The sequence below is a fragment of the Salvelinus sp. IW2-2015 genome, linkage group LG15, assembly GCF_002910315.2.
Source record: "Salvelinus sp. IW2-2015 linkage group LG15, ASM291031v2, whole genome shotgun sequence".
In the NCBI taxonomy this organism is placed as follows: domain Eukaryota; kingdom Metazoa; phylum Chordata; class Actinopteri; order Salmoniformes; family Salmonidae; genus Salvelinus; species Salvelinus sp. IW2-2015.
The window spans coordinates 58,631,078-58,653,308 of NC_036855.1; the positions used below are offsets into that span (position 1 = coordinate 58,631,078).

Below are 22,231 nucleotides of genomic sequence, written 5' to 3' on the forward strand. Positions count from 1 at the left end.
ATTGCCCGGCCACATCTGCAGTCCCTCATGCCTCCTTGCAGCATGAACTTAAGGCCACGTTCACGCAGATGAGCAGGGACCCTGGGCATCTTTCTTTTGGTGTTTTTCAGAGTCAGTAGAAAGTCCTCTTTAGTGTCCTAAGTTTTCATAACTGTGACCTTAATTGCCTACTGTCTGTAAGCTGTTAGTGTCTTAATAACAACCGTTCCACAGGTGCATGTTCATTGAACAAGCATGGGAAACAGTGTTGAAACCCTTTACAATGAAGATCTGTGAAGTTATTTGGATTTTTACAAATTATCTTTGAAAGACAGGGTCCTGAAAAAGGGATGTTTCTTTTTTTGCTGAGTTTAGCTAAAAGGTAGTAAGCAGTTGCAAAGTTACTAATTAGCTCAAACGCTAAAATTGTCAATGATGAGATTAACACAAAACCCTTAGGTTGCTAGATGTTCACGTTATACGCCAACCTACCCACCCTCCATTAGTTTATGCCTTAAGTAACCTTCTGTCTCATGTAAACATACCAGATGTAACATATACTAATTTGAGTGTCCCGGATTGGCATTTACTATTTTACGTCTAGTCAATGAGACCAGGCTGTCCGTTTACACACAGGTGTTCAGAGAGGGATAGCTAATTAGCACAGGTCGTCCAATCTCTCTTCCCTCTGTACACAAGCGCTGTAACATGGACATATGGCCGTCTGGGAACCTAACCCTATAAAATGGTGTGTATCAATTGAGGCTTTGTTTTTCGAAAATGATTTCTCACTGATAGGAAAGATACGTTTATATGCTTCCAAAACCATATTGCAAGCAATGCAGTGTTTTTATTTAACTAGGTAAGCCAGTTAAGAACAAATTCTTATTTACTAAATGACGGCCTACCCCGGCCAAACCCTAAGGACGCTGGGCCAATTGTGCGCCGCCCTATGGGACTCCCAATCACGGCCGATTGTAATACAGCCTTGAATCGAACCAGGGTCTGTAGTCACACCTCTAGCACTGAGATGCAATGCCTTAGACCTTCGAATGCCCCAGTTATCAGTGGGTAATGTAGCCTAGCAGTTTATTTACTGCGTTAGGCAGGTTAACACTGCTATGGGAGTGTGTATTTACTGCAATTATATTGCAACGACCCTGGGTTGAATGTATTACCTGAAGGTGTATGTGCATTGTATGCATTTATTTCCAAATGGCAGTTAAGACCACCAAACATGAGGCTAACAGCCTACCACACTCTGTCGCGCGGTTGTCTCCTAGCACGTAGGCCCTGGGTTTTGCGCAGACGCAATTGCTTCCCTTTTCAATGTCCCTCAATCGGTTTCTTAGCATACGACACCGTTAGCCACTGATTCTCACCGGTCGGCAAGATGTTCAGAGCTGTTCGACTTTCAACCTCTGGGATACGGAGTTTAACGCGGACACGACCATGCTACTCGGGTAGGACTGACGGCAAAGCCTATTAATTGTCTTATTTATTCATAAAACGGTTTGCCTTTCGTGTTAGCTTGCCAGTTGTCCATAGCAAGTAGCCACCAAGCTAGCTAGCTAACGTTAGTCGTAAATGGTATGTAACGTTACGGTAGTCTTTACAAAACTCGACATGATATATATAGTTTGAACGTTTAGGCAAATTCGAAGCATTGCGGTAAGTATATGAAGTCACAAATGTATTCTGATCATACACCGCTGATTAGACTAGATGGCATTAGTTATAGAGCTAGCTAAAGCTAAGTCAATGGGACTAACGTTTGCGTCAGGGTTACATTGATTTTCATTTGATCTAAAGTAACATTTCTTGGTGTCCATAAATAGTGTAGAGTTTTCACGTTCTTAAATTGATGCCATATCCAGTGTGAATGTATAGAACCATCAGACAGCTAGTAAACTTGCATGTGTCCTTGTGATGACCCATGCTTCGGTTTTGAGGGAGTCACAACAGTGTTGCCAACTCCTCAGTAAGGAAAGTAGCTATTGGCTGTCCTAGAAGTCGCCAAATGACGTCATCGCCTAATTTGCATAATTGGCCATGTACATTATATATAATTGTGATGGACGCTGTAGGAATAACGTCGCGGGAGAGACACATTTAGTAAAAAACACCCTAAATATGTTTAGAACTTTCATCTGTCGATTCTTGGTTTTTTTTATGTCACAATTCCAACACTCCTCCTTTATCCGGGCTTGGGACTGGCAAAAGTGACCCAAAAGAGACACTCTGGCGGAGTTACTTATTTTTTTTGTATTTGTATTTTTCTTAATTTGGTTTGGTTTTTAACCTTCTGGTCCACTTAGGAGCCTACAACAAGTCACAGTAAAACATGAACCTTTTTAACCATAACCTTTTTAACATTTTTTTGTATACAATCTAAATGGATCAAAAAGAGACATTAGAAAAAACTGTCAATGGCAATGTGAGAAAATTATGGTAACTAGTCTGGCCCTAATTCAGGTTAATAGTTTTTTTTTCAGACCCCCCTCACACACACACATGCTGTGCTGTCTCACAGAAAGAGTGGGTCATCGTCATTTTGGTCAAGGCTCTCTATGGCAGGTTCAGCAACTGAGGGAGCTGACTTAAATGAGTAAGCAGCTGATGTGCCCAGGTACTTAGAAACACTTACATCCGTGGACTCATCGAGGAGGCTGAAACGCTGGTCACCCACATCTGCTACCAACTTTTTCAGAAGGTATGGTGCTAGAACACCATTAATCATTTCTGTGCACTTTGTCCTGTGCATTTTGAAGTGGGTAGCAGCAATGGAGTCTGAGAAAGCAGCTCTACATGCTTCTCCAATGTGATCACATGCCAGCATGGAACAGTGTTCAGCGATAGCTAATGCCATGGTGGCCTCAGCCTTTTTTGCAGTCAATTATTTAAACCATAAATGGCAGCTTGTTTTGGGTGGAACTGTTATAAGGCTTCGCCTTTTGAGTTGTCGTGTGTTTTTTTTTTACATCACTAAGTTTGGTGTAGAAATCAGCCTTACAATACAGGCAGTATGCCCGTGTATCATCTCCAATAAACGGCTTCAACCAGCCTTTGAATTCAGGGTTTGATTCCCACTCCTTTCTGTATTTTTGAGCGTACAGTTTAGACAGACATGAGCTAGCCAGCTTATGCCAGAGGCACACACACAGTGGACAAGGTGAGTAAGTGACTGAGGCTGTGTGAGTCAAATGCAGTGATTTATTTTTGTGCAGTGATTTTATTTTAGACGGAACATTTTACATTTGCATCCCGCCCTGAATGTAAGCCAGGGCGTGATCAGCCAGCGGCGGCTTCCCGCATGCGTGATTCATTTGCAGTCTGGATGCGGAGGGGTGAACATCTCCTGCTCTGACTGCAGCTGGGAGGGACTGCTGCGTGAGGACTGGGCCGCCTGTGAGTGCTTTGGGACAGGGGTGGGGCCACAGCAGCACCCTCTGCTCGTTGAGAAGAGTAAGAACAATACGTGCTTTCACGTCAGTCTCCAATAACGCCAGGAAAAAGTTGCTAGATTTGTCGCTAGTCTTACATTAATTTTTTAATTTTTTTAATAAATGTGTGGCTAAAGGGGTCTGAATACTCGCTAAATATAGGGACTAAGTCGCTAAGTTGGCAACACTGGTGCACAACAATGCGCAGAAACTCTAGACCTTGCGGTCAAACCAGTGTATGATCATGTCCTACACCATCTACTGCTTTTGATCTGTTTACACTCAGTTATGGCTAGATTTGGGCTGTCAAAATATATTAAGTGTCTTGGCATTGACCTCTGACCCAGTTAGCCGGACTGCTGTAAATAGACATTCCTTCCCTGCAAAGCCAAATTGGGATAATGCAGAGAGCTGCCCGGTGACACGAGCCTCCCAGACGAGCTAAATTACTTCTATGCTCGCTTCGAGGCAAGTAACACTGAAACATGCATGAGAGCATCAGCTGTTCCGGATGACTGATCACGCTCCTTTAATTTTTTTTACCTTTATTTAACTAGGCAAGTCAGTTAAGAACACATTCTTATTTTCATTGGCGGCCTAGGAACAGTGTGTTAACTGCCTTGTTCAGGGGCAGAACAACAGATTATTTTATTTTTTTACCTTGTCAGCTCAGGGATTCGATCATGCAACCTTTCGGTTACTAGTCCAACGCTCTAACCACTAGGCTACCTGCCATTCTCCGCAGCCGACCTTTAAAACAGGTCAACATTCACAAGGACGTGTATTCTGAGCATGCGCTGACCAACTGGCAAGTGTCTTCACTGACATTTTCAACCTCTCCCTGTCTGAGTCTAATACCAACATGTTTCAAGCAGACCACCATAGTCTCTGTGCCCAAGAACACAAAGGTAACCTGCCTAAATGACTACCGACCCGTAGCACTCACGTCTGTAGCCATGAAGTGCTTTGAAAGGCTGGTCATGGCTCACATCACCATTATCCCAGAAACCCTAGACCCACTCCAATTTGCATACTGCCCTAACAGATCCACAGATGATGCAATCTCTATTGCACTCCACACTACCCTTTCCCACCTGGACAAAAGGAACACCTATGTGAGAATGCTATTCATTGACTACAGCTCAGCGTTCAACACCATAGTGCCCTCAAAGCTCATCAATAAGGTAAGGACCCTGGGACTAAACACCTCCCTCTGCAACTGGATCCTGGACTTCCTGACGGGTCGCACCCAGGTGGTAAGGTTAGGTAACAACACATCCGCCACGCTGATCCTCAACACGGAGGCCCCTCAGGGGTACGTGCTCAGTCCCCTCCTGTACTCCCTGTTCACTCATGACTGCACGGCCAGGCACAACTCCAACACCATCATTAAGTTTGCCAATGACACAACAGTGACAAACGACAACTATGAGAGAGCCTATAGGGAGGAGGTCAGAAACCTGGCCGTGTGGTGCCAGGACAGCAACCTCTCCCTCAACGTGATCAAGACAAAGGAGATGATTGTGTACTACAGGAAAAAGAGTACTGAGCGCGCCCCCATTCTCATCGACAGGGCTGTAGTGGAGCAGGTTGAGAGCTTCAAGATCCTTGGCTTCCACATCACCAACAAACTAACATGGTCCAAGCACACCAAGACAGTCGTGAAGAGGGCACGACTCTATTTCCTCTCGGGAGACTGAAAAGATTTGTCATGGGTCATCAGACCCTCAAAAGGTTCTACAGCTGCACCACCGAGAGCATTCTGACTGGTTGCATCACTGTCTGGTATGGCAACTGCTCGGCCTCCGACCGCAAGGCACTACAGAGGCTGGTGCGTACGGCCTAGTACATCACTGGGGCCAAGCTTCCTGCCATCCAGGACCTCTATCCCAGGCGGTGTCAGAGGATGGCCCTAAAAACTGTCAAAGACTCCAGCAACCCTAGACAGACTGTTCTCTGCTACCGCATGGCATGTGTTACCGGAGCACCAAGTCTAGGTCCAAGAGGCTTCTAAACAGCTTCTACCCCGCCAAGCCATAAGACTCCTGAACATCTAATCAAATGGCTACCCTGATTACTTGTATCCCGCCTTCTTTTATACTGCTGCTACTCTCATCTATCCATAGTCACTTTAATAACTCTACATGTACATATTACCTCGACTAACCAGTGCCCCCGCACATTGACTCTGTACTGGTACCCCCTGTATATAGCCTCACTTCTTATTTTACTGCTGCTCTTTCATTGTTTATTTCTTATTCTTTATACAGGGGGTCTTTTTTTTTTTTTTTTACTGCCTTGTAAGTAAGCATTTGACTAAGGTGTTCTGTGCATGTGACAAATACAATTTCATTTGATATTGCAATTATGCATGTGATGTTTACAGGTCAGTTTCCCCTCAAAACAACATCCTGGGCTGCAAAAATCACATTTGAAATCAGCTGGTAGTGAGATGACATGTCTGACAGCAGGTGTAGGTTATGGCTCACCTGCTTTTTCATGAGAATTGAAGTGTGTGTATATTTTTTTTCAGTCAAGCATCTAAGAATAGGCCTCGACCTCTATATTATCTAATGTTTGTTTTCTATGTTGCAGCTCCTTTGGCCTCCCGATGCTACTCCCATGCCAAGGTGGAGACAGATGAGGAGTTCGATGCCCGTTGGGTCACTTATTTCAGCAAGCCAGACATTGATGCCTGGGAGCTGAAGAAAGGTGATCTAAAGATTATTGAAAATAAGTTTGCACTTTTGCCGAGTGTCCTTGAGTTGGAGACTAGCGGATAGCCAGATTACATTTTAAAACTATAACATTTGGAGAGAAGAAAATGTATAACAGAGTATGCTTGAATCCCATAGGCATGAACACATTAATTGGCTACGACCTGGTACCTGAACCCAAAATCCTCGACTCAGCTCTTCGTGCTTGCCGAAGGTTGAATGACTTGGCCAGTGCTATCCGCATCCTCGAGGCAGTCAAGGTGAGCTACACAGCTTCCCCTACCAACTCCTAGTGAAGTCATCTCAATAAAATAAACGTGTATATATTTTGGAATTGTATAAGTGCAGTCAGAAAGTGTTCAGACCCCTTGACATTTTCCACATTGTTACGATAGCCTTATTCTAAAATGGATTAAATGATCCCCCCCCCCCCCCCAATCTACACACAATAATGAAAGCGAAAACAGTTATTAAGAATAAACATACCTTATTTACATAATTATTCAGACCCTTTGCTATGAGACTTGAAATTGAGCTCAGGGTGTATCCTGTTTCCATTGAGCATCCTTGAGATGTTTCTACAACTTGGAGTCCACCTGTGGTAAATTCTATTGATTGGACATGATTTGGAAAGGCACAACACAACGGTCTATATAAGGTCCTAGCCATGAGGTCGAATGAATTGTCCGTAGAGCTCCGAGACAGGATTGTGTTGAGGCACAGATCTGGGGAAGGTACCAAAAATGTCTGCAGCATTGAAGGTCCCCAAGAACTCAGTGGCCTCAATCAATATTAAATAGAAGAAGTTTGGAACCGCCAAGACTTCCTAGAGATGGCCGCCCGGCCAAACATCAATCGTGGGAGAAGGGCCTTGGTCAGGGAGGTGACCAAGAACCCGATGGTCATTGACAGCGCTCCAGAGTTCCTCTGTGGAGATGGGATAACCTTCCAGAAGGACAGCCATCTCTGCAGCACTCCGCCAATCAGGCCTTTATGGTAGAGTGGCCAGACGGAAGCCACCACTCAGTAAAAAGGCATATGACAGCCCGCTATGAGTTTGCCAAAAGGCACCTAAAAGCACGCTGACCATGAGAAACAAGATTTTCTGGTCTGATGAAACCAAGATTGAACTCTTTTGGCCTGAATGCCAAGCGTCATGCCTGGAGGAAACCTGGCACCATCCCTACAGTGAAGCATGGTGGTGGCAGCACCATGCTGTGGGGATGTTTTTCAGTGGTAGGGACTGGGAGACTTGTCAGGGTCAAGGGAAAGATGAACGGAGCAAAGTACAAAACCTTGAACTCCTGCTCCAGAGCGCTCAGGACCGTAAGCACACAGCCAAGACCATGCAGGAGTGGCTTCGGGACAAGTCTCTGAATCTCCTTGAGTGGCCCAGCCAGAGCCCGGACTTGAACCCGATCGAACATCTCTGGAGAGACCTGAAAATAGCTGTGCAGCAACGCTCCCCATCCAACCTGACAGAGCATGAGAGGATCTGCAGAGAAGAATGCGAGAAACTCTGCCAAGCTTGTAGCCTCATACCCAAGAAGACACGAGGCTGTAATCGCTGCCAAAGGTGCTTAAACAAAGTACTGAGTGAAGGGTCTGAATACATATGTTAATTATTTTTATATTGAGAGATTGATATATCAAATTTGTAAACCTGTTTTTGCTTTGTCATTATGGCGTATTGTGAGTAGATTGAGGGGGGGAAACAACTTTCATCCATTTTAGAATAAGGCTGTAATGTAACTGTGGAAAAAGTCAAGGGGTCTGAATACTTTGACTGCACTGTATTAGGATCCCCATTAGCTGTCGTGAAAGCAGTAGCTACACTTCACGTGGGTCCACACATTAAACATGACATAATAGACAAGAACAGCTCAAGGACAGAACTACATAAGTGTGGATATACTCACTGCTTTTATATCATATGTCTAAATGGAAAATAATTTCAATTTCTGCATTGTAATTTCAGAAAATGTCCATAATATACTGAACAAAAATATAAATGCAACATGTAAAGCGTTGGACCCATGTTTCATGAGCTGAAATAAAATCCCAGAAATTGAGGAGTTTTTCTGTCTGTAATAAATGTCTTTTGTGGGGGAAAACTCATTCTGATTGGGTGGGCCTGGCTCCCAAGTGTGCAATTGCAATTCACCTAGCTTCCACATGGGTGAGACATTCTACATGTTTATCATATTCGGGTGTTTTTGTTCCAGGTGGTTAAATTTGAAAATTGTACAGATTACTGAGCATAAATTATTTAAATGACTTCCATTCACAGACAAATCCACTAATAAAGTACATTTAACATTCCTGTAGCTTTGAAAAACACTGCTTATTTCAGGGGAACCGTACTATTGACTTTTAGTGTTTGGGCTATTTCTTATATTTGGTGGAAGCAGACTTTAATCCTCACATGAGCCACCTAGCTGTTCAAAAAGAACAGTCAAACTCCTTAATTAGTAGGTGTACTAATACCTCACACTTTCAACGTAGCTGACTTTTTACATTTTTTTATTTGACTAGCTGGAAGGTTCCCAGCATAATCTATTTTTATGCTATACTGAATAAAGAAATGCAACAATTTCAATGAGTTACAGTTCATATAAGGAAATCGGTCAATTAAAATGAATTGGGCCCTAATCTATGGATTCACATGACTGGGCAGGGGCACAGCATGGGTGGGCCTTGGAGGGCATAGGCCCAGCCAATCAGACACAGTTTTTCCCCACAAAGGGGCTTTATTACAGACAGAAATACTCCCGTTTCATCAGCAGATCGGGTGGCTGGTCTCAGACAATCCCGCAGGTGAAGAAGCCGGATGTGGAGGTCCTGGGCTGGTGCGGTTACACGTGGTTGTGAGACCGGTTGGACGTACTGCCAAATTCTCTAAAACGATGTTGGAGGCAGCTTATGGTAGAGAAACAAACATTAAATTCTCTGGCAACAGCTCTGGTTGACGTTCCTGTTTTCAGTATGCCAATTGCACGCTCCCTCAACTTGAGACATCTGTGGCATTGTGTTGTGACAAAACTGCACATTTGAGTGGCCTTTTTGTCCCCAGCACAAAGTGCACCTGTGTAATGATCATGCTGTTTAATCAGCTTCTTTATATGCCACACCTGTCAGGTGGATGGATTATCTTGGCAAAGCAGCAATGCTGGGGCGGCAGGTAGCCTAGTGGTTAGAGTGTTGGACTAGTAACTGAAAGGTTGCAAGATTGAATCTCCGAGCTGACAAGGTAAAAATGTCGTTCTGCCCCTGAACAAGGCAGTTAACCCACTGTTCCTAGGCTGTCATTGAAAATAAGAATTTGTTCTTAACTGACTTGCCTGGTAAAATAAAAAGATGCTCACTAACAGGGATGTAAACATTTGAGAAAAATTCGCTTTTTGCACATATGGAACATTTCTGGGATCTTATTTCAGCTCATGGGACCAACACTTTACATGTTGCGTTTATATTTTTGTTCTGTATGTCATTTTCTTGTGAAAAGGCGTTTAACATGTAAAATAAGTTGGATTTCATTTCCTTTTGAATTTATTCACATAATATACTAGTAATTTAGGAAACTTCTAGAATGATAGTCTTCAACCTGTATGCCTTTTTTGTAATATTCCCTATGGTGAATTTTATCGTCCTCTCTTTAACAGGACAAATCTGGTCCCCACAAAGATATCTACCCATACCTGATTCAAGAACTGCAGCCCACTCTGATTGAGCTGGGTATCTCCACACCTGAGGATCTGGGCATGGACATATTATAGACATCCTCTGGGTGAGTGCTTACACATTGAAAAACAAATGCTCTGGCCCCGGTTTCTCAAAAGCATTTTAAGGCTAAGTTCATCGTTACAACCTTTGTAGGGGCATCATTAAATCTGAGTTGTGTCCCAAGATTTTTATTGAAGCTGCACTTAAACATTTTATTTACCAACTGCCTCAGACCACTCGTAGAACAGGGAAGTGCATCGTTAAATGTGTTTTCCCCCCTACCGTGTGACGTTATACACAGATCTCTGCTAAACATAGAATCAAAATGTTTATCAGTCTGTGACCCCAGATAACTTAACAACGAAGTTGGCAATGTCTCTGTAAATGTTAAACAAGCGAAGAATCAAGATCTTCACATGAAACCCGAGATGACTGCATCAAAAGACAAATAGCCTACCTACAGTATAGGCTACATTGGCCTATATTGAAATCAATTATGTTCATTCGAGTTTTAATTAGTGCATTAGAATAAGCTGCCTCAATATTAGCAGCTGTAGGGGATAATATCTCTAGGAGCTGATACAGCGTCAGTATTATGTAATAATTCTAATGTTAAAAAGGTGCAATGTGCAGAAAATCGCTCTGCCATTTCCTGGTTGCTAAAATTCAAATAGTTTGCCTAATTTCAGTTTGATAAAGCAAGCAGTCATTGTACTGCTCTGAAATTACTTTTCCATAACCAAAAATAGTCTTCACCAATTTGAAGCTGGTGTACAAAACCAAAAGATGCTAAAACTAAACTTAAGACCGGGAAGCATAGATATAGCGCACATAACAGATCTACCGCTTCTTAGACTTGCTTTCAATGAGTGACAGATCTATAACCCATTTCTATGTGAACTTGGTTGTGTTGGCCAGAAAGTTACATACTGCAGCTTTAAAGTAAGATTTCAATGGAGAAAGCTGGCCCAAGAGCAGCGCTGCCTTTCTTTCGATCCTATCAGTATATACATGCCTCAACGACACACTTAGAGAACGTTCTCTCTCTGCATGGTGTTTTGGGAAACGCATGTTACATCTTCGGGGCCCTTTACAATTCTCTTAATTTTAAATAATGAATTAAATGTTTCCTTTTCATTTACCCTCAGGTCATCTGGTGTCCAACGAGATGAACCACTTCTCTTCAAGTCTCTGCCTTGTCCTGGTGTCTGTGATGTTGATTTAATCCACACTCTCCTGTTGTGTACAAAATTATGGATTTAATAAAGAAATATCTATTGATTCTGCTGTCTCAATGGTAAGGTTGATTTACTGGCATGTAACCCATTCATTCAAAGGTCTCAATGTTCAATTTCCAAACAAACGTTTGTTCAATTAAATCCATTATAGGCTTTTGTCAGACCACTGACATACACAACACACTGATAATCTTATGTTTACATGAACGTATGGCAGACCCAAACATTTAACTTATCTAGTAGTATGTGCTTTGATGCACCTCAGAACACTGCTGTGTTGAAACTGATAAGATAGTAGTTCAAGAAAGTTGAGGACAAAGGGATCAATTCCAACAATGTGTTTGGTCAGCATTCACTTTGATTCAATGCAGAGGGGTCCTGTTATTCTGTCAGGTTTTGCACTAGCTCTCAAACCCTTCTCTCGGTAGGGTGTTCAGCGGGTAGCTTCGCCCACGGCTGGCTGTTACACGTCAGTCATTGCTTATGGACCGGTTTTTGAACGATATGGCCCTTAACTCTCATTTTTGCGAACTAATCTTCCAAATAAAACTACTTACTGTAACATTAGCTAGCAGACTTGCACAGATCCATATGCTGTGTGCGTCCTCCCAGTTAACGTTACACATGCTAGATTGCTAAATAGCACTGGTGGTCGTCAAGTGTTGTAAACATGGTGATATGGCTGTGTGGAAACACTAACCCTAAAGGTGTTTATTTAACCATTTCGTTTTTTCAAAATTATTTCACGCTGATATGAATGATAACATACGTTCCTTATTTCCAAAACCTTACCGCAAGCGATGTGTGTCAACATTAAGAGCAAGCGTTGGGGCTCTTAACAAAAGGCACCCGGGAAGAAGTTTCCTTCATCAATAGGTGCTAGCCTAAAGGTAGTTTTGCACTATCTCTGTTTGGTGGCCCCTTTTTGTTGAATATTGCACTGATCTGACACAATTTGATAATGACTATGATAATACTGATTGGCTTCTTTTTAGGCAGTTAAGAAACAAGTTATTTTCTTCTCAGGAAGGCCAAGTCTGAATATTTTATGTCTGTTACCACTGATAACCTGAATGACCCTAGAAAGATTTGGAAGGCTAAGTATGTCTGGAAACAGTAATGTTAATGAATTACTATCATGTGTATTGAAGGACTGTTGCTGTATATTACAAAACTGAAATGTTTCAATTAGCACTTTGTATCATCTGGTAGGCTGTTTGATTCAGTGTTCTCTGTCTCTGTACAACCCTGTGTGGATGAACCAGCGAGAGCTGGTCAAACTTTGAGCTTTTTGCCGTTCTACGTGCAGGAGGTACATAAAGATCAGAGAAAGTCTGCAGGTCCTGATCTTCTTGATCCCTGCTTTTTAAATCTGGCAGCTGATTTCATAGCTGAACCACTTACAAATCCGTTCACTCTAACCCTGGAATATAATGACATTCCAAAGATCTGGGAATCAGCATTTGTCCTACCACTTTTAAAAGGGGGAGATCCAACTCTTTTAAATAATTATAGGCCAATCTCAAATCTGTCACCCCTGTTGAAAATACTTGAAACCCTTGAGTGAACAGCTAAAATAGTTTTTATATACTATTTTATCAATGTACCAGTCGGGCTTCAAGCCCTTGACAAAAAAATAGCACAGTGTCTAACTTTTTATTTATCTCTAAGGGTTTTGATACAGTTGATCATGCTATACTGAGGCAGAGATTGTTGAGTGTAGGTCTTTCGGAGCATGCAGTTGCATGGTTTGCTAACTATCTGTCTGATAGAACTCAGTGCACTCAATTTGATGGGCTCATGTCTTAAATTGTCTGTAATGGTGTGCCCCAGGGCTCTGTACTTGGTCCTTTCTTATTCACTATTTATATAAATTATTTAGACAAATGTGCAAAATGCACAACTTAACTTTTATGTTGATGATACTGTTATTTATTGTTGTGCCTCATCTCGCACAAAAGCTTTCCAGAACTTGCAAACTGCTTTTTATATACTGTTCAACATACCTTGTGTCAATTGAAGCTTATCCTCAATACTGACAACTAAACTAATGGTGTTTTCTAAAGCAAGAAATACATCTGATTGAGACTAACCTCATAAATATCTTGGAAATTTAATTGATGGCCTCTTAAATTGCATATTCAACAATTTACAAAAGAATTTAGGCTGAAGTTGGGATTTTATTTTAGGGATAAGGCCCGTTTTTCTGTTGAAGCCAGGAGGCTAGTATTAGCTACATTTATGCCTTTACTAGACTATGGGGATATTTTATATATGAATGCTTCCACTCAGTGTTTGAGATCAATTGACACCCTTTACCATGGCGCATTGAGATGTATTTTAAACTGCAAAACCCTTACACACCACTGCACTTTATATACCAGGGTTGGCTGGCCTTTTCAAGTCACTGGTATACTTTTATTTACAAAGCCATTTTGGGTTTACTACCATTTTATTTGGGCATTTTTATTGTTCATAAATGTGGTGGGTACTCTCTTCGTTCCAAATGTCCGAACTGAATTTGGTAAAAGGGCTTTTATGTACTCTGCGCCATCGACTTGGAACGCCTTACAAAATACTTTTAAACTGGAAGAATTTGTCCCGATTGGTGTTTTTAAATCACCGATGAAGGTTTGAGGCTTATTCTCTGACCTGTCAATGTTTTTAATTTTGCTGTTTTATGATTTTGTTATACTCTTGTGAATTCTATGGTTTTTACAAGATTACTTGTAGTTTTTCATGTCTGTAATTGTGTTTACTATCTTAGCCAGGACGCTCTTGAAAAATAGATTTCAAATCTCAATGAGCCCTTCCTGGTTAAATAAAAATACGATCACCAGAAAGGTTTGTTACCTGTTTGCTACCACTGAAGTTCTCCCACCTTGTGGTTTCTGATGTCATGGGGTAGGGATGAAGGAAGGACGGTGAAAGTAGTCCAAGGCTTCTGTTGACAGGAAGCGGAAGTGGTCCTTAGACTAGCTAGCAGGAGTGAAAGACAGCAGCGATAAGACATCCTTTCATGGATGGTTGGAAATACAGTCAACATGCCTGTTTTAGCGTGTAAAGCGTGAACATTCCCACCAACATGAACAACATTATGGAGGAACAGGAGAGGGATACTCTCCTTGCTGCAGTCCCCGAGTCCCAAGTTTTGACGCCGGTAACTGCTTTGGCTAGCTCGCTAACCAATAACAACACGCAATCTGATATCTGGCAACTCTGTTTTCAAATGACAGCCAACCTTGCTACCATTCTCTCAGCGTATAACGTTACTATGCTTGTTATTTACGGTTTACTGCGAACGTTAGCTAGCTACGTTTGTGTAAACTAACCATAGTAGCTACAGATTGTACACCAGATAATGAGAACGTTATTTACATTTGTCATTTAGAATACGCTCTTAAACCTAATTGCTCTGGATAAGTGCCTTGCTCAAGGGCACACCGGTATATTTTCCACCTAGTCAGCTTGGCTCGGGCATTCGAACCAGCGACCTTTTGGTTACTGGCCCAACGCTCTTATCAGCTTGACTACTTGCCGCATCCAGCAACTTTAGGTTCACTAACAAATATTAAAAAGAGGATATGTTCAACTGTGTAGAATACACACCAATATCGTTATTTTGCTATTTCAAAACATCTTGTGTAATCTTAACTATTCCGTTAACCCTTTACACTCGTGGGAATATGGCTATATTGCACAAGAGGTTGGTGGAATCTTAATTGGGGAGTAAGGGCACATGGTAATGCCTGGAGAAGAATAGGTAGAAAGGTATCAACAACATCAAACATGGTTTCCATGTGTTTGCCATTCCATTCTGTCCATTCCAAGCATTATTAGCCGTCAGCCCCTCAGCGGCCTCCTATATGGAAAGGGCTAAATTGAAAATGTTTCTTACAGAAGAAATATGACAATTATTTGCATAAACATAGCTATGGTAGCAATTGAAACGGAAGAGTTTCGCAAAGTTAAGGACACAACACGACTGAAATCAAAACATTACACTGTTGATTTTATGATATAACCAAAGATTTTGGGTGTCCGTTACAGGACAGCCCCATACAAACCACCGCCATAGATTTGAACTAACCTTTATTTGACTATACCTTTTTTTGGTCTCGATTTGGACAAAGAAGTATCTTTTAAATATATATGACCAGTTGCAGGTGGTTCATTTGCATTTAGAAAATGCTCAATTATTAAAATAAATGTTTTTCTCCATGAAGTAATCGAACAATGTTTATGCCGCCATCTTGTCTATTTAAAATCTTCTCTCATTGAGCGACACTTTGGGAAGTGTCATGATGGCACTCACCTGTGTCGATCAATGTGAGAAGATTTTAAATAGACAAAATGCCGGCGTAAACATTGTTGGATGACTTCATGGAGCGAAACATTTATTTTAAAATTGAGTGTTTTCTAAATTGGTGGCAATATACTCGGCTAGTTATCTATTTGATTCAAATGAGAGGCTAATAGCAGGGCTAATTTGTAGTTGTTTAGCAGCGTTAGGGCAAGGCTGTTTTCCTGTAGTGGTCTTCCGGGGATCTTCTATTTGTAACAGAATCCGCCATGACATTTCATACTAGAGGTCGACCGATTATGATTTTTCAACGCCGATACCGATTATTGGAGGACCAAAAAAAGCCGATGCCTATCAGTTTTTTTATTTTACATTTTTTTATTTTCAATAATGACAATTACAACAATACTGAATGAACACTTTTATTTTAACTTAATATAATACATCAATAAAATCAATTTAGCCTCAAATAAATAATGAAACATTATTAATAATGAAACAATTTGGTTTAAATAATGCAAAAACAAGGTGTTGGAGAAGAAAGTGAAAGTGCCATGTAAAAAAAAAAACTAACATTTTTAAGTTCCTTGCTCAGAACATGAGAACATATGAAAGCTGGTGGTTCCTTTTAACATGAGTCTTCAATATTCCCAGGTAAGAAGTTTTAGGTTGTAGTTATTATAGAAATTATAGGACTATTTCTCTCTATACGATTTGTATTTCATATACCTTTGACTATTGGATGTTCTTATAGGCACTTTAGTATTGCCAGTGTAACAGTATAGCTTCCGTCCCTCTCCTCGCCCCTACCTGGGCTTGAACCAGGAACACATCGACAACAGCCACCCTCAAAGCATCGTTACCCATCGCTCCACAAAAGCCGCGGCCCTTGCAGAGCAAGGGGAACAACTACTTCAAGGTCTCAGAACGAGTGACGTCACCGATTGAAACGCTATTAGCGCGCACCCCGCTAACTAGCTAGCCATTTTACATCAGTTACACCAGCCTAATCTCGGGAGTTGATAGGCTTGAAGTCATAAACAGCTCAATGCTTGAAGCACAGCGAAGAGCTGCTGGCAAACACACGAAAGTGCTGTTTGAATGAATGCTTACGAGCCTGCTGCTGCCTACCACCGCTCAGTCAGACTGCTCTATCAAATATCAAATCATAGACTTAATTATAACATAATAACACACAGAAATACGAGCCTTAGGTCATTAATATGGTCAAATCCGGAAACGATCATTTTGAAAACAAACCGTTTATTCTTTCAGTGAAATACGGAACCGTTCCGTATTTTATCTAACAGGTGGCATCCCTAAGTCTAAATATTGCTGTTGCATTGCACAACCTTCAATGTTATGTCATAATTATATACAATTCTGGCAAATTAATTACGGTCTTTGTTAGGAATAAATGGTCTTCACACAGTTCGCAACGAGCCAGGCGGCCCAAACTGCTGCATATACCCTGACTGCTTGCACGGAACGCAAGAGAAGTGACACAATTATCCTAGTTAAAATAAATTAATGTTAGCAGGCAATATTAACTAAATATGCAGGTTTAAAAATATATACTTGTGTATTGATTTTAAAGAAAGGTGAATGTTTAAAGAAATTGATGTTTATGGTTAGGTACACATTGGTGCAACGACAGTGCTTTTTTCACGAATGCGCTTGTTAAATCATCACCCGTTTGGCGAAGTAGGCTGTGATTCGATGAGAAATTAACAGGCACCGCATCAATTTATATGCAACGCAGGACAAGCTAGATAAACTAGTAATATCATCAACCATGTGTAGTTAACTAGTGATTATGTTAAGATTGATTGTTTTTTTATAAGATAAGTTTAATGCTAGCTAGCAACTTACCTTGGCTTCTTGCTGCACCCACGTAACAGGCAGTCAGCCTGCCACGCAGTCTCCTTGTGGAATGCAATGTAATCGGCCACAATCGGTGTCTAAAAATGCCGATTACCGATTGTTATGAAAACTTGAAATCGGCCCTAATTAATCATCCATTCCGATTAATCGGTCGACCTCTATTTCATACATTCCTGATTTTCACATGTTAAGGGTCCTGGCACTGGCAGCAGCTCAAGACCAAGGGCTACAGATGGGGGCATCAGACCTTTGGAGAAGAGGGGACCCTACATCATGTCCAAAGCCTCAGCTATTCACATGAAACTACGTAAGTGCATTCCTGGCCCTAGATTGACACAATTCCTGTTTAAAGTCTTGTGATGTTTCAGTGTTGTCATAGCCTATGTTTTTATTTAAAGTGTTCTTCTGCATGTGACTGAATCCTGGCTTTAGAGAAACACCGTGAAATGGCCCGCAAAGCAATGAAGAAAAAAGGCCTTACCTCAGGGGTTCCAGTGATGCAACAGCCCAGGCAAGGAGGAAAGAGGTAAGAGGAGAGAAGTATGTTTGTAGGCGTGCATGCAAGCATAATGGAATTTGAGGTATTCGAGCTGTTACATTTCAAGTTTTTCTTGTTCCTCTTGTAGAAGTGTGAAGTTCAACAAAGGTTATGCCGCTTTGAGTCAGCACGCTGAAGATACACTGGTAGCATTGGAATCAGACAGGTAAAGGACTACACACATGGCACCAAATGTTGATCTGCCGATCGTTCGGCGCACTGTGTTTTAGGGACCACACGCTGGTGGATATCTGACATGGCGCTAATTATGGCTGGCACTCAGTTCAGAGGTGCTAAGTACTCTCTCCGGCAAACACTATTGGCAAGGCACTACTGACTGCAGACAATCTCTAAAGAGCCCTATGTTTATTTAGGACGTTTTTTTATTTAACCTTTATTTAACTGCAAGTCAGAACAAATTCTTATTTACAATGATGGCCAAACCAGACGATGCTGGGCCAATTTTGCGCCGCCCTATGGGACTCCCAATCACGGCCGGTTGTGATACAGCCTGGAATCAAACCAGGGTCTGTAGTGATGCCTCTAGCACTCAATCGTAAATTACCCTTTAAATGGCACATTGTCCAAATCCTCGATTGGATTGAATCCCAGCCTAAGAGTTTTCCTAATGACATCTTGTCTTGACCTTGCAGTGATGATGAGCTAGATGTCGAGCAGTATTCCTCAGGATACTCTTCAGCTGAGGTGAGTGTGTCCAGTGTATACTATACTCAGACCATGCTTCTACATAGAAAGGCTTGTTCGTTGGGCAGCAGTGCTCTCTATCAGGAGCAGGGTTCAGTTTTCATATCAAATAGTTGTCCCTTTATAGTCAACTACAAATGTATTCATATTTAAACAAGATTCAATGCAAGTATACACCATTATTGCCTAAATAGGCTGTGTAATAAAACATTTAAAAAAATATCCAGCCTATCCTCACACCTGTTTCTTACACCTCCTGTACGCATACCTTTTTGAATTGTCATTCCACAGCTGACCTGTTGACCTCTCTGTGCAGGTACACCCAGACCTGAGCAGGCAGCTGCTGCAGGATGGATACCGGCTGGATGAGATCCCTGATGACGAGGACCTGGACCTCATTCCCCCTAAAGCCATGGGTTCCTCAGCCTGCTGCTGCGCTGAGTACCCGTCGTGCTCTGTGCAGTGAGGAGGGCACTTAGTGTTGTGACCTGGCTGACCCTGCAGCTCTCTGTTTAAAGACTGGACCTCTGTTACCCTGACCTTAGCCACTGTTTAAGTCGAGCAAGGCCTCCTGTTACCCAAACCCTACCACTGTCTAAGCATGGAACCCTCCTAACACTTTAAACGGCTAGCCACTGTTTTTGCAGTGCTCTCTACACCCTAACTAACCTTAAGCATGGACAGAAGTCATCCAAAGCCTTAGCCACTGTCCAAGCAGGGCTCTCTGTCACCCCAAAGGTTGACCTCTGTGTTATTTTGGAACTAGATTAAATGCTAACCACGTTGCATCCCCTCTCAGACAGGTGCAGGGTGATTAATCTCTGGACATGCACTACACTCATTCACCTGATGGAGAAGGTCACTGTCTTGTTGTCCTCTTTGGCATATCACTCCCAGGTCAATTTAAACATAGAAAATTGATATGCAAGGTAATATGCATACAGCAAATGTCCTGGAGAGGTTTGAAGGTTAAAGCTTTTTCTGCAAGCTTGTCTTGCTCCAATTAACTTTTTTCAAAGTAAGCCCTTTGAAAACAAACCTGAACATTCCATAACTATAGCTTCATTGATTTGGAATTTTTAATCCATCTTCCTAAAATTCCCTGTTTTTGTTGTAAATCCCTGGTATTAATCTTGGGTCTAACCTCAGACCCTTAGGTCTCTTTGACACTACATGGTTTACTTGTATGTGAATTAATGCTTTAAATGATATAGGGATACTAGCACTTACTCTTATGTCAGGCTGCCTTCCAATGCTTTGTCCAAAAAAAGTGGTATGTAAAAGGATTACAAAATGGCACTGTTTACTGTTATGTTACAGCAATGAGAACTGTGGTCAATCTTGTCCTGCGGGTTAGATGTAACATTACAGCCCATGGTGTCACTGAGGTTAACCACTACCTCCTGGCAATGCTGTACACAACAACACAATAACCCACTTGATCCTCTCGGTCTACTACATATAGTAGTTACTAGATACTCAGATGGACATGCATACGATATCAGAAGGCGATCTGAACAGACCAGTCGCCTACCTGTTACATTTTGATCATTCTCTCTAGCATGTCACTCAGCAAATTGTACATTTTCCCACCCTAATGTTAGTGTTTTGGTATCTTCTGGTTTTAAAGGAAAGCAGTACATTGTGAGTACACTAAACATTTTGAGGAATTCTGTCTGTGTTGTCAAGCATTAGAATGAGTGATTCTCATCACTCAAGCCCTTACATGTGTGGCTAAAGATAAGAAGTGTCTATGCTAGTTGCTGTTTATCAGTGCAAACTTAATGTGGAAGTGTGTTGGTCTGGCTGCGTTTACACAAGCGACCCAATTCTGATATTTTTCACTTGGTCTTTTGAACAATCACATCAGCTTTGAAAAAGAGCTGACGTGGAAAGATCTGGCATGATTGGTCAAAATACCAATTTAGTAGAAAGAACATCAGAATTGGGCTGCCTGTTTAAACGCAGCCATTGAGTGCTTGACCTGTATCGCTAGAAAGATAAATATTGGACTCATCACCATCCGGTGCAGTCAGTAGCCAGTAAAATGCACTTGCCTGTACTATGCAACTAATGGGACAATCTGCTTCTGTATCCTAGTTAAAACAATATACCAAGTGTTACTGACTGCTAAATGCATTAACTTGAAATATTATTATGTAAAGGAAACACTATTTTTATTTGATTATAAATATTGTTTTTGCTATATTCAATATAATTAATTAATATACACTTGTCCTTTTGTAATTTTCTTCTGGTTTGCTGGAGGGAATGTTACACCATTGAAAGTTATTCTCACAGAATTCAGAGAACTATCAATCTAATCTCTATGTCAAATATTTGTTATGTAGAAGAGTTTGGATGTACAGCGTTGAGGAAGCAGAATATGTTTATGTTGAGTATTCTGGTATATTACGGGGCGGCAGGTAGCCTAGTGGTTAGAGCGTTGTACTAGTAACCGAAAGGTTGCAAGATAGAATCCCTGAGCTGACAAGGTAAACATCTGTCGTTCTGCCCCGGAACAAGGCAGTTAACCCACTGTTCCTAGACCGTCAGTGAAAATAAGAATTTGTTCTTAACTGACTTGCCTTGTTAAATAAAGGTAAAATATTGGAAAGACAACTTGATAAAGCAGGTCAGGGGTGTCAAACTGGTCTGCTGGTTTATATTTTCAATTAAGACCTAGACAACCAGGTAAGGGGAGTTCCTTACTAATCATTCCACAATCAAGTACACGGGAGGAGCGAAAACCCACAGCCAGTCGACGCTCTGTTGAATGAGTTTGACACATGTGGAATAAATAGATCGTTAACTGAACGTAAAGACCATCCACATCCATTTGGGGGCAGAATTGAGTTGTCACAATATTATATCATGGCGAGGGAAGTAGCCAAAAGACTCATTACTTGCGTTACGTACATGCACCATTGTATAAATGTGTCTGTAGGCTATTTTATAGCTCACTGCTCAGCAGAGTAATTTTTATCTGGGATTATAAATTGCATTAGTTCTGTACCTCAATGGTTAAATTATTTTAACTTTGCGTTATCATTGTTTGCCAAAAATGTAGGGCAGGCTAATTATTCAACAGGCAAATTATCCACATGTTAAATGTAATTGTACTGAGGGAAAAAGCCTGTCAGCATAACGGCGACACGCGATCTATTATGTACTATTTAATAGGCTCTAGTTTGTATGGACTGTGACAAGTGTTGCCATTCTCATAAGATTGCCATTCTCATGAGATTTGCATACGCATAGTCTATTCAGCCAACGCTGCGCTGGAACTCTGGAACTTGTTGCTGTCACTGGGCGGGCCCTAATGATGTTGTACGCCTAGACGGGGGGTGTAATTCAAGTGAAGGAAAATCGAGTCAAGGGAGTTACCTCAACGGCTAGTTTTTCGAGATATGAGATCGGGCCATATTTCATGTYCGTCTTTCTCTAAATTAAAAAAAGAAGTGGAGAAAGATACAATTGAGAGTTACACAGCCAACATTCTGCCTATCTGCTGGTGGACAAATTTACCCCCCCCCCCCGTGCATGCCCAATTTCTCTGTGTTTACAAGTGATTGAAACCGTGCCAGCGAAGAGGGAAAAGGATAACCTAGGAAGGAGGGATGGTGGACAATTCCGGTAGCAGCAAGGCACAAATGGTGAGTTGTTTCCCCCTGTTTGGCGCTGTGCCCTGGCTGGGTCTC

General features: G+C 41.6%; 3 protein-coding genes across 7 annotated transcripts in view; all 3 read left to right on the forward strand.

Annotated features, from left to right (window-relative positions):
* The first annotated feature begins 1,289 nt into the window (after nucleotides 1-1,289).
* On the forward strand, nucleotides 1,290-11,144 carry LOC111975129 (cytochrome c oxidase subunit 5A, mitochondrial). Of its 2 annotated transcripts, none has more exons than XM_070447303.1 (5): nucleotides 1,290-1,442; nucleotides 6,018-6,134; nucleotides 6,278-6,399; nucleotides 8,926-9,064; nucleotides 9,802-9,891. In XM_070447303.1, exons 1-5 carry the CDS (start codon nucleotides 1,373-1,375, stop codon nucleotides 9,867-9,869), a joined length of 516 nt encoding a protein of 171 aa, XP_070303404.1. In that variant the 5' UTR covers nucleotides 1,290-1,372; the 3' UTR covers nucleotides 9,870-9,891. The 2 variants fall into 2 exon arrangements, with proteins under 2 accessions (XP_070303404.1, XP_023859079.1); XM_024003311.3 differs by lacking the exon at nucleotides 8,926-9,064 and adding an exon at nucleotides 11,011-11,144 and having other exon boundaries at nucleotides 1,294-1,442; nucleotides 9,802-9,926.
* A 2,835-nt stretch (nucleotides 11,145-13,979) lies between these two features.
* On the forward strand, nucleotides 13,980-20,762 carry LOC111974564 (protein FAM219B). Its single transcript, XM_024002365.2, has 6 exons — nucleotides 13,980-14,260; nucleotides 17,480-17,594; nucleotides 17,720-17,813; nucleotides 17,914-17,991; nucleotides 18,479-18,530; nucleotides 18,847-20,762. Exons 1-6 carry the CDS (start codon nucleotides 14,186-14,188, stop codon nucleotides 18,994-18,996), a joined length of 564 nt encoding a protein of 187 aa, XP_023858133.1. The 5' UTR covers nucleotides 13,980-14,185; the 3' UTR covers nucleotides 18,997-20,762.
* Nucleotides 20,763-21,373: 611 nt separating this feature from the next.
* LOC111974612 (AT-rich interactive domain-containing protein 3B) overlaps nucleotides 21,374-22,231 on the forward strand; it is an 87,937-nt gene continuing 87,079 nt past the window's right edge. For all 4 annotated transcript variants that reach the window (XM_024002483.3, XM_024002485.3, XM_024002484.3 and 1 more), the window contains exon 1: nucleotides 21,374-22,186. In XM_024002483.3, the coding sequence (XP_023858251.1) occupies nucleotides 22,151-22,186 (36 nt within the window). In that variant the 5' untranslated portion in view covers nucleotides 21,374-22,150. The remainder of the gene's footprint in view (nucleotides 22,187-22,231) is intronic.